Below are 13,045 nucleotides of genomic sequence, written 5' to 3'. Positions count from 1 at the left end.
TTTAAACATTCCTGAGAGTCATTGGGACAACTACGAAATGCATTAGATTGATTTAATATAAAGCATTTGAAGACAATTTTGACCTTACTTTGTTTAGTTTTTGTTGTTGTTGTGTGTATACATTTAATTTTAATCAAATTACCCCAGAAATAATGCCTAAAATCTGTCAGTCAGGACATAATATTATTAGCAAAAAGTTGTCCAAAATTTGAGACATGATATTTAAAGCTAAATAAACTCCTTTATACCCCTCTTATTGGCATTGATTGGGAAGTTTAGAATGAATTTAAATGCTTTGGAACTCAGGAAGTTAATGTATTAGTAATAGTGGGTTAACATAAAATGCTGAATCGTCCTTGCTGAATCCTACATCTTAACCCCAGACTTCAAGGTATACAGGAAAGTACCAGACATGGTGCATCCTTCCTCTGAAGAAATCCCAAACTGTCAGACACAGATCCCTAAAATATTTCTTTTTCCTGCATTAAAATGTGTTTCAGATGAATGGACACGTTTTGAGTAGTGTATGTGGAAACGTCATTTACAAAGTCTGTTTAGTTGGCCAGGTGTAGTAGCTCACTCCTGTAATCCCAGCACTTTGGGAGGCCGAGGCGGGTGTATCACGAGGTCAGGAGTTGAAGACCAGCCTGACCAAGATGGTGAAACCTCATCTCTACTAAAAATACAAAAAAATTAACTGGGTGTGGTGGTGGGCATCTGTAATCTCAGCTACTCGGGAGGCTGAGGCAGAGAATTGCTTGAACCTGGGAGGCGGAGGTTGCAGTGAGCCGAGGTTGTGCCACTGCACTGCAGCCTAGGCGACAGAGCGTCTCAAAACAAAACAAAACAAAAAACAAAAAAGCAAAGTCTGTTTAGCTACCCATATAGGAAAATGTTTGTGATTACTCTCCCTTCTCTAGACCCATGTCCCATAAATCCATAAATCCCATGTTCATTTACAGAAAGCAGTCTAGATAGGAGTTTCTCAGTCTTTGAGCTGTTGCCATTTTGGCTTGGATAACTAACTCTTTCTTATCGAGGGTCATCCTGTGCACTGCAGAATGTTTGGCAGCATCTCTGTCTATCCACTAGATGTCAGTAGTATCTCCCCTTCCCTCAGATGTGACAATCAAAAATGTCTCCGGATGTTGCCAAAGATAAGGGGTGGGGTTGAATACCAGTGATTTAAACAAATTAGGTGTATCCTTCTAAAAACCTTTTACAGGTAGCGACTCCAGCATCTTTATATTAGCGTAATCTGGAGAAGGTCATGCCTCTCTCAATTTTCCCTCTTTCCATTTTTATTGTAGGGCAGCAGTGCATTCAGGCTTTTGGTAACTCTTTTTCCCAAGATAGCAGTAACTATTATGCAGTGAGTAATACGACCCACCTTAATAGATATGAATAGACTTGTTTTGTGAATATATTTTAAAATATAAATGTATGGGATTCTGTTCATGCGTCTGAGAAGCCACAGGGTACATTTCCTCTTTGTGGAGCTATTTATTTTTCTGGAGAGCCAAGACAGGTATTTCCACTTCAGTGGTGTGATTTGAGGGGTTAGGAAAATTTCCTTGCCTTCAATTTTCTTTCCAACCTAGATGTCACAAATACATAATAGTAGTCCTTAACTTTATTTTTGTTTTCAGTCACCTGAAAGACATGACAATCCATACTCCATATTAATGCAGCGGCGATTCTCAAATAGAGAAGGGCTTTAAAAAATTAGAAATCTCTGCCGGGCGCAGTGGCTCACGTCTGTAATCCCAACACTTTGGGAGGCCGAGATGGGCGGATCATGAGGTCAGGAGATCGAGACCATCCTGGCTAACACGGTGAAACCCCATCTCTACTAAAAATACAAAAAATTAGCCAGGCGTGGTGGTGTGGGCGACTGTAGTCCCAGCTACTCTGGAGGCTGAGTCAGGAAAATGGCATGAACCTGGGAGGCGGAGCTTGCAGTGAGCCGAGATCGCGCCACTGCACTCCAGCCCGGGCGACAGAGCGAGACTCTGTCTCAAAAAAAAAAAAAAAAAAAAAGAAAAAAACAACTAGAAGTCCCTACCCCAACTTGAAATTTGGATGTATCTCCCTAGAGTATGTTTCTTCTCTATGCTGCATTGCAATTTTTCTTTGTTGTTGATAGTTGTCCAGATTGAGGGGAGGCAGAACAAGATGCATCTATATGTTTCCATCTCTCCGACCCATTCTCTCCCTTCCCCCTCTACTTGCTTTCTTTCTCTTTTCCCTCTTCTGTTTACCTGATTCTATTTCTGATTCCAGTATGTAACAGTTCCCTCTGAAGCTCTCTCAATACCAACAATCCTAACTAATGGTTTTTAAAAGTCAAATATTAAGTACTGGAGGGATAGAATGAGAGAATACCAAGACTGATAAGATGCAAATAATACTTTTAACATATTTACAATCTAATAGAAATACAAGACATGCTCAAATAAGTTAATTATTTTAATATACTTTAATATAATTACTTTCTAATTTAATTTAAATTAAATATAATTTAATATACTTTAATATAATATACTTTAATATAATTAAATAAGTTAATCAATAATATATTAATATATTAAATATTAATATAATATTTAATAAAATTAAATAAATATTTATTTAATAAAATAATATTTTAATATTTTATGCTCTCTCTGAGCATAAAATACAATTATATATGCTCATTATAGACATATAAAAAATAAATAGGTAGAGGCTTTCCATAGATGTGTAATTTCACCACTTGGAAATTACAAGTTGTTATATTTCCTTATAGACTGTTTTGTGTGTATTCACTTATATCCATCAAGTGACTACATTTCAAGGCACTATATGAGAACCATAAATATTGTACAAACAGGATTTGCTAAATGTAGGTGGAGAGTAACAGTCCACGGGGCTGATCATGGTCAGTTTGTGAGGCAGGCCTCCATATCTTGGTATGTATTGGTCCCTATAGGCTTGATAAACTCCCTGGGGATTGAGATGATGGAGTAGCAGAGCTCTTCAAGGGTATGGAGGCCTGAAGGTACAAAGCATGCTCAGGAAATTTTGGCTATTGCGGTTTGTCTAGAGCACTTGTTCTCAACCTTACCTGCTCATTACTAATTCTACTAAGTACAGAATTAAAAGAAGAAAAAAATCTAATGACCATTTCCTCCTGGGACTAATTAGATCAAAATCTTTGAACCCAGACATTAGCGTTTTAAAAAGCTCCTCAGATGTACTATTCAGCCAGGACTGGGGCAAGGAAAGCTACTGAACTCCAGCCTTGAGAATGAGAAGTAGAACAAGAGGAGAACTTTAAAAGGATTTAAGGGCCACTATATGACTATGGAGCTGAATTTAGATTTGATTTAGTAGGCAACGCGGAATAATTTGTTTCTGAACAGGAGAGTGACACAATCAAAGTGGAATGATAGGAAAATTAATTTTGCAAGAGAGAGAGAATGAGTTGGAAGTAAGGAACTCAGGAGGCCTCCTGGGACTCAGCAGAAAGCTCTGAGGCCACCAAATGGGTGTGGTGGTAGTGGAAATGGAGAAGAAGGGAATGTAAATGAGGCTACACAGTGGACTGCCACTGTTAGCCGTGGGGTTAGACCACAGCAAGAGTTAAAATAATTCTTCAATTTTAACTCCAGAAGGGCCTCAAAAAGACTTTTTGTCTTGTTATCATCAGCTATAATATGGAAGGTAGAATAAAAACTAGTTAGGGGAAAAGGTAATAAATATGGCTTTTGATAGGCTGTGATTGAGTTGGAAGGGCATACCAGTGAAATCACCAACACAAAGTTGGAAGTGTAGGAAAGCACTTAGGAGGTGGCTATAAGTGAAAATGTGAAAATTCTCTACATTAAAGGGATAGATGAAGTCACAGAAGTGGATGACATAATTGAGCAGGGTATGTGTAGAGGGAAGACGGGAAGGTTAAGGACAAAATCTTTACATATATCTTTCTTGGAGTAGAAGGAAGAGGAAATGTTAAAGGAGATTTGATTCAATGAAACAAGTAGGTCAGGTTTCTATTCAAATTTACAACAGATATGATTACAACAGATATAATTTATTTAGTTTTTTTTGCTTGCACAGCTTAATTTAAGTGCTTTGTATTTTCTTTTCAAAAGGTGATGGCAGTTTTGGATCGGTTTATCGAGCAGCCTATGAAGGAGAAGAAGTGGCTGTGAAGATTTTTAATAAACATACATCACTCAGGCTGTTAAGACAAGTAAGAAATTCAATAATATAATTATATTAAATTGCACATTATTAATCTACTGGAACTCTTATTTTGCATACAGTTGTGAAAATGCAAAATAATGACCACATTTCTACTTAAGTTTAATTATGCAATCCTAGTTTGTCTTTTCTTTGTGGAGTAGAAAGTTTTGTGTTATTTCTCCTGTTGAGAAACAAAGCACTGTATTCTGAGAATCCTTATAATCGTGATACATAGTGTGTTGTAAAATTTTTTGTAAGACTCACTTACACTCCTCTTTTTACTTTAGAACCTTGCTGTTCAAAATGTGCTCCATGGACAAGCAGCCAGGCATTACCTAGGAGATTGTTAGAAATGTAGAAACTTGGGACTTTTCAGTGCCATATTATTGTTCCTGATACTCCACAGTAGTCAGACTCCTAGCTGCCTCCACCTGCTTCCAGACCTTGAAGCCTAGCAAGCTCCTGACTTCGCCTTCTGTTTTCTTCGGAGTATTTATCTTTTACTTTTCTGGTCTAGGGAGAGAATGATTTTTATTTTTATTGAACATGACTTCTGTGTGTTCAGGGTGAAAGAAGAAGTTTAATGCATGATCTCACATTGCTAAGTTGATTGAAGGTTAGAAATCTTAAACTAAAACTCTCACTGATAAGCTTGCACCTCTCTTTTCTGGATTTATCCACTTTAATAAGAACTGCTATTGATTACTTGCTACAAAGATGGAGAAAGTTAGCACGCTTATCCTATTTCCTACTCCCTGTCCCTGTCCACTTCCTAAAATTTAAAATTGGTTGCATTAATTTTCCTGATATAGTAACAATTATAACTTGGAATGATTTTCAAAACTTTTGTTTTTTTAGTATACCAACTCTAGACAGCATGGACTGACTCCTTGCTATGTGAGATGAGGAAAATTAACGCTATTCTTTCTCCTTTTCCCATCACCTTCTCAAGTTCTCTAATTTATTCTATTATTTTTATGTAGTGAAAGTTTATAACATTTATATTCTGGTCTGTACTCATAATTAAATTGTTCACATTTTGTCTATAGTTTGGTTCTGAGAACAAAACCAATAAATGCCATTTATATATTTTTTTATTTGTACAGAACCAAAATATTTCTACTTCTAGATAAAGAAATGCAACCTTCTGTCACTAACTTCTTTTACTAACAGAATAGTAACATTCCAAATATCAAAGTCAAATGGATTCTCTATTGTTATGTATTTATCATCAATTTATAAAAATAAAGGCATATTTTAATTTGGTCACATTTTTACCCTGATTTAAAAAAAAATTTGTTTTTAGAGATGGAGTCTCATTAGGTTGACCAGGCTGGTCTGGAACTCCTGGCCTCAAGTGATCCTCCCACCTTAGCCTTCTGAGTACCAGTGGTGATTTATTTTATGTAGCTTTTTGAGGTTTTCTGATTATATACATATATTTTTAAAAAACGTACTTCAGGAAAAGATATATATTTTCATCATGACTTCAAGTGTTTCTAAGTTCTTAATCATACAGTTTGTATAACAGAATCTACTTTCTTCTTGAAGACATTCCTCATTCAGCACATGACTTACTGCTCTAAACAGGAGAGATGGATTTCTAGGCTGCTTGTGCAGTGATTAATCTATGAGTTAGTTTCCTCGCCCTCTTTGATTATTCTCAATATTTCTTGGATTCCATCCATTCTCTTGGTTGGATTGTCCTTAGTTTTTGTTGAAGAATATCTTCAAGTAATTTTTTTAAGAAAAGGTGTTTGTGAGGTAAATGTTTTCAGTCCTTACATGTTAAAAATATCTTAGTTTTGCCCTCCCATGTGGTGGATATGTCATCACACTTTATTTTTTAGGAATCTAGGCTTGAAATAATTTTCTTCAAAATTTGAAGAAAATTCCATTGATTTTTAGTGCCCACTGTTGCTAATGAAAAGTCTGCAGTCGGTCAGATGTTTGCTCCTATCTAGGATACCTTTAATTTCATTTTGAAAACTGAAAATTTGATCTTTTGAATTTCATTTGTTTTCAGTGTTCTGAACTTTTACAAGTATGTGTTTGTGTGTAGGTTGTTTTTCATTCCATCTAATTCATTATTTTGTGAAAAATTGTCTTCTGTGTATTCTCTTCTATTATTTATTATTTCCTCCCTAACATTTATTAATCATTTTTATTGACAGCTACTATGTACCAGGTTAGGTGATGGGACATATGATATATATATAGTAGTAAGCTAAACCCAGTCAAGGCTCTGCTTCTCTGGAGCCTATATCTAGTTACTTATGATTCATTATTGCTTATCATTGCTCCAAGAGTATATGTTAGATGACAAGCCTTTTGGGTCTATCATCCATGTTTGAGTTCCCTCTTCAAGTTTTATCTATAATTTGTGTTACTTACTTGACTGTCTCTTACAGGTTTCTAATATTTTTTAGAATTGCATCATCTATTATTTAGCTTTCTGGTGAATTTTGTTTTGATAATCATATTTTCCATTTCCAGCAATTCTTTCCATCCCCTCTGGTTGTTCCTTTGTAGCCACGTTTTTGGATAAAATGTCCATAGGTGTTTCTGTTCATGTCAATTAGAATTTTTTTTTGTATTACTTGCATTATTGCTGTTTTCTCTGAGGTTATTTGCTCTGTGGGTTCATCTTGATCTTTCTCTTTTATCTTGTCAGTTTTCCAAATTGAGTAGTTTTGGGTGACTTCGTATGAAGTAAGTACTATATTGATTGTTAAAGAAGGACTGTATTGATTATTAAAGGTAACTAGAATGGGCATTCTTCACATTCATGTAGGTTTGCTTGTTCAAGTTACCACTTTCTGAACAAGAAGGTTAGACCATAGACTTTTAAGGGCTGCATACTGCAAAGGGATACTCTGTTCTTTAGGTTACATGGGCAGGGATCACTGCTGAGACCATACCTGCCAAAGGAAGGCAGGCTTTGCTCTCGAGATGCTGGACTTGAAATTGTTTCCCCTCTGCTTAGTGCTGCATTATTTTTTTTGCTTCTTAATCTGCTGCAGAGTATCTAGATCAGGGTGTCCAATCTTTTGGCTTCCCTGGGCCGTATTGGAAGAAGAATTGCCTTGGGCCATATATAAAATACACTAACACTAATGATAGCTGATGAGCTTTAAAAAATTACAAAAAAAAAATCTCATAATGTTTTAAGAAAGTTTATGAATTTGGGTCGGGCCACATTCAAAGCCATCCTGGGCCACATGTGACCTGTGGGCCACAAGTTGGACAAGCTTGTTCTAGATACTTCAGACTCTGTTCTACATCTCTTCATAGATCAATAACTTGCAGCAATGAGCTTATCAGATAAATTATGTTCACTTTTCATCCATAAAAAAAGTCATGGGAGGTACTCACCATAGGATTGGTTTAATCCAGTCACTCTGGCCAATTTTCTTTAAAATTCCTTTAACCTTGGTATATTGGTTGAATTCCTTCAGAATGGCTTTTCCCATTGTTATAAACTGGTTCCAGGCTTCATGATTACTTATTCCAAGTACAGAAAAAAAGAGGGTACCTCTTTTGAGTACTTGTATTTCAAAGGAATCAAATGGCCTACATAATAACCCATTAAATAAATAGATGTCTCTCAGCCCCAGTGAGTCATCTGTGCTTTTCTCAACAAGCACTATGTTCAGGGCAATGCTTTGTGCTAATTGGCTTTAGGCCTTTGTTACCAAACTGATCACTGTGGCCCTGAGGGTGCTGTTACTTAGAATATTCCCACCTTTTCTGAGAAGCTGATGTTGGGGTCACTTCCCCCTGAACTAAAGTCCAGGGGCTGCATGGGTGAGGATTGAGTAACTCAGTACTCTAAGGAGGAAAGGAAGGGGAATATACACTGTTAGTTAACAGTGGTTACTCCTGTATTCTCTCTTGTTTGGATTCTACTGGGGATTTCTTTCTTTTTTTGAGTCTTTATTGACATTAGGAATGAGAGATAGAAACAGGGTGAGAGAGGAAGTAAAATTAAATGTGAATTCTTCCATCTTATACCAGAACTCAACTGTATTTTTGGAATCTATATATCCTTACTTTTCCCTTGATTTATTACAAAAAATTCTTAGTGGCTACACTAAGTAAATTTTGTAACCTTTAAAAAATACATAGTTATAATATTTTAAGTACTCTGAGTAATAGAAGATTTCATGTGAGTACAAAATACCCTGGAGGCATTTTAATTATTAGTAACAACAGTCACACTGTAGTTCTAGAACCAAATTGAACATTTTATATATAGAAGCTTATCTGTGAATCAAATCTGACATAATCTCTTTTAATGTGTAGGTAATTTGTTATATAAATTGAGTTTTTGGCCTTGCTGTCAGCATGCATTTCAAATTTTACACCATGTGTTTGGGGAGCTATGGTGGAAATTAGTACATTAAAAATGTCTACAGAGCCAATTAGTGTATAAGCAGGGAGGCAAACTAAGGGAATGGTGGAAGAAATTAAAAACAAAAGGGGTGTGCATAATGTGCTTCTTCTCTTTAAAAAAAAAAAAGAAAAAGACAACAACAAAAAGAAAGAAAAATGACATTTGACGGTCATTCTACCAGTAGTCATGGGGCAGATCTATATTACACTGTACTATTACGCTCTTTTTTCTTTACAATCAGTGAGTTGCTTTTCCAGGATAGAAAATTTGGATTAGACCTCTGTCTGTGCCTATGAAAACAAGCCGAGCTAACTTAACTCGTTCTCATCAGTTCTAACCAACTGACATGGGCATTAAAAAAAAGATTTTATCTACTAAGCAAATATGATCACAGTCTGAAGCTTTGTTCTTGGAAAATCCCCTCTCAGGGTGTTCAGCCTTTCTTCTTCAGCTTGCAGAATTCTCCATGTTTCCGTTTCCTGATAAATCAGTGGGCGCCGCTACTCCACATCTTTGAAGCTGGTTGTTAAGAAACAGTGCTTCTGCAGCAATCACAGTTTAAAGCATGAATCAATTTAACATCACACAAGCTATACATTTCAACGGAGTTACCGTTTCAGAGTAAAGTGCAATATGCAGTATAAAGCGAATCTGGAATTCAAGCCCAACAATGTCATAAAAGAGGCTGTGAAGTCTCACATGATGTGGGCCACAGAGAGGGTTGTTGCCATTGGATCTTAGCTCAAATACTACCACATCTTCGGAGTGGCCTGCCATGGGCCACCCTTACTAAGGCAATCCCTCTGTCCAAGCCAAAATGATATCTCGGACTTTTTTGAATTGCAGAGAGATTGTTGCAGCCAGGGATTGCCTTAGTAAGGGTGGCCCATGGCGGGCCTCTCTGAGGATGTGGTAATATTTGAGATAAGATCTGAATGGCAAGACTTCAGCCATGTGAAGGGTGGAGGGATTTCTAGGGAAAGGGGTCAGCACAGGCAAAGACCCTATGATGGGAAGAAGCTGGGCACACCTTGGGATTGAATGAATGCCAATGTGGCTGAAGGGTGGTGATTGGAGAGGAGGGGGAAAGGAGAAGGTCTGGAAGGCCTGGGGCATGATCAGATCAGGTGCTGAGGCCATGGAAGTAGATGGGATTTTCATCTAAGGGAAATGGGAAGTCATTAGAGAGTTTTCAGGAGGGGATGATATGTATTTCTTTGAAACTGAGCATTATCCTCGGTAAACTTTTGTAGTTGTTAAACCAGAGATTATAGGCAGGTTTTACCTCATATGCCAGTTGCAGCTGATTAGTAGTGGCTATAGAGAATCCTGGGCTGAGAAGGATACTGTGGCTAACCAGAATTCAGTAGATGAGTTTGACATGGCCTGTTAGTATGACTACACTGTGTGCACTGTTTCTGCATTAAATGTCTGATAAAAACAGAGTCAAAGGAAAAATAGAACTTAAAAATTTAATTCTGACAATACAGTTGACCCTTGAAAAACATAAAGGTTGGGGTGCTGACCCCTTGTGCAGTCAAAAATTTGCATATAACTTTTGACCTCCCCAAAAAACTGAACCACTGATAGCCCACTGTTGACTGGAAGCTTTACTGATAACATAAACACTTGATTAACACATGTTTTGTATGTTATCTGTATTATATACTCCATTCTTACCATAAAGCAAGCTAGAGAAAAGAGTATTTTATTTAAAAAATCATAATGAAGAGAAATATATTTAATCTTCGTTAAGTAGAAGTGGATCATTATAAAGGTCTTCACCCTCATCATCTTCACATTGAGTGGGCTGAGGAGGGGGAGATAGAGGAAAGGTTGGTCTTGCTGTCTCAAGAGTGGCAGAGGTGGAAGACAATTTATGTATATGTGGACTCATGCACTTCAATCCCATGTTGTCCATAGGTCAACTGTAGTTTCAAAACCAGCTTTTTATTACTGAAAATACGGGAAAAAAAACTCAAAGAAGAAATGGAAAGTTTGCTATGATCCAGTCATACAGAGAAATCCATGTTCAGCCTGTTGATGCACTTTAAAGAAGGAGATACGTGGGTAAGACCTGATGTTGAATTACTCTTACATGATTTTGGACTTTTGCAGGAGCTTGTGGTGCTTTGCCACCTCCACCACCCCAGTTTGATATCTTTGCTGGCAGCTGGGATTCGTCCCCGGATGTTGGTGATGGAGTTAGCCTCCAAGGGTTCCTTGGATCGCCTGCTTCAGCAGGACAAAGCCAGCCTCACTAGAACCCTACAGCACAGGATCGCACTCCATGTAGCTGATGGTTTGAGGTAAGTAGGTCGTGTTGTTTTCTATTCAGTGCATGACAAGTGTGACCCAGACTTGCTCTCAGGTTCTGAGAACACTTCCCAGTAACGCTGTGCTCCAGTAACAATTTATAAACAATTTGGATGAAAACTACCATTTCCCTGATCAAATTTTGTAATTTCAGAAAATAAGAGTATGGAAACCATGCAGAACCTCATAGCAAGTAGTAATAGACTTTGAACCCACAAGTTCTGCTCTAGAACCCATCATCTTAACCCTGTACTGATCTGCCTTCTATAAAAATGTATAAGTTAGGCTTCACAGTATCAAAGTAAGTGTCAATTACATGATTCCAATGAGGAAAGATGAGTCCATACTTCTCAAGGGGACTAGAGTGATTCATGTTGGATTCTTCGGCATGACCATCTCACATGTCTCAGAGGCACACCTAACCCTGCATCCAGAGCAAGCTTTGGAGAGGGAGCACACTGGAGTGGAAAGGCTGTGGTCTTTGAAGACAAAAGGCCTGGGATTCATCACTATTCCACACATTTAGTAACTGTGATTTTATATCTCTGATTCCCATTTTTTAAATAGTTTGTGAACCATGACTAATATTTAATGCATAAAATTATGATGACTTCTGTAATAATTGGAGACATTCCAGATGAAACTCTTGATGTCCCCTCTGCCATTGCTCCCCAACCCCAGTCACCCTGTTACACCTGAGAGTCACCTTACATTCCTTTCTTCCTCTCTCATTTCACAGCTAATCCTTCAGCAAATCTTTTCAGCTCTGCCACCAAAATATATCTTAATGCTTCTAACAATTTCTCTCACTAACGTCTAAATCTGAGCCAGTATCATCTCTCATTGCCTACTGGTCCCCTGCTTCTACCTCTGTCTCATGATAGTCCCATTCCTCACCCAGCCTCTGGAGTGATTTTTCTAACATGAAAGTTGGATCAGGACTTGTTCCTGTTATTACCCCTCCCCTGCCTTATTTCTTGGGTACAGTGCTCAGCCACTCCCATCCCTGAGGTTCCTTGCAGATACCAGAGGCTTTATATCTGCTGTTGATTTCACTCAGGAATGTCTGACTCCCAGATGTGCTCTCTACTTATTATAAAGGATTATCTGAATCTTTCTGAATCCTTTCATTTAGGACTCTCAGCAGAGAGGATGTCCCCAACGACCCTTTGCCTCTCCAGCCCCTATAGGACTATTGCTGCCTAGGATTCTTTATGTTTTAATTTTTTAAAAATTTATTTATTGTCTGTCTTGCCATCAGAATCTAAGTACCATGAAAGAAGGGACTTTTCGTCTTGTTCGCCATTGTATCTCTAGCTCCTAAAATAGTAAGCCTTCAGAATTACTGTGTTGACAGTAGGGGAAGGGGGAGAAAGGAGGAAAGAAGGAAAACAGTGCCTGGGGCATAGAAGCCAAGCAGTGTATGCAACTTTCCTTCTCTTCTTTCTCTTCTGAAATGCTATGAATATGCCTTTTAGGTAGTATCCAGAAATGTCCCTTCCTGAAAGGGTCCAGAAACTACTGAAAACTGTACAGATTATGAAATGAAACAGGGTGCAGGGATTTGGATTTGAGTTGATGTTTCTGCTTTTGAACACCAGGGGGAACCTTGGGTTAAATTAATCTAGGTAAAGTGCAGAATAGTCTCCTGTATTTCAGTGCCCTCTTTCCTTCATTTAACTAACTCTAGGTTCTAGTTTTTCCCTAATTCTTCCACAAATCCCCAAAGTGTTTATTTATAAAGTGAAGAATTGCTATTTTTTTAACACTGTTCGAAACACCTTATCTCTAAAATGACTTATTCTAGTTCTCTGAAACCTTACTTTAAATAACAAATACAGCAGTTTCTGATGAAGTAAATGAAATGTCAGCATATTTTAAAATAATTTGCCTAATTTGTTCTTAGCATAATGCCAGAAAAGCATTCTGGATTTTGTATCACAACAGGCTAGTAGATTTCAGTAGCTACCAATCTTCTACCAGCACTAAGTATATTTTGAAAACTCAGCATTAAGGTTTATTTTTCCAAGTATGTTTCAGCACAGGAAATAAAATCATGCTCCTTTGGAGTCCCTTAAATGCTGGAGCTGTTTAGAGTGACAT

General features: G+C 37.5%; 1 protein-coding gene across 1 annotated transcript in view; it reads left to right on the top strand.

Moving 5' to 3' along the window:
• Positions 1-13,045, top strand: part of LRRK2 (leucine rich repeat kinase 2) — a 144,216-nt gene that overhangs the window by 100,029 nt on the left and 31,142 nt on the right. The window contains exons 39-40 of the mRNA XM_003825726.7: positions 4,137-4,237; positions 10,745-10,935. Coding sequence (XP_003825774.1) covers positions 4,137-4,237; positions 10,745-10,935 — 292 coding nt within the window. The remainder of the gene's footprint in view (positions 1-4,136; positions 4,238-10,744; positions 10,936-13,045) is intronic.

The sequence above is a fragment of the Pan paniscus genome, chromosome 10, assembly GCF_029289425.2.
Source record: "Pan paniscus chromosome 10, NHGRI_mPanPan1-v2.0_pri, whole genome shotgun sequence".
Taxonomy (NCBI): Eukaryota; Metazoa; Chordata; class Mammalia; order Primates; family Hominidae; genus Pan; species Pan paniscus.
This window is presented reverse-complemented; position numbering and strand designations above follow the sequence as displayed.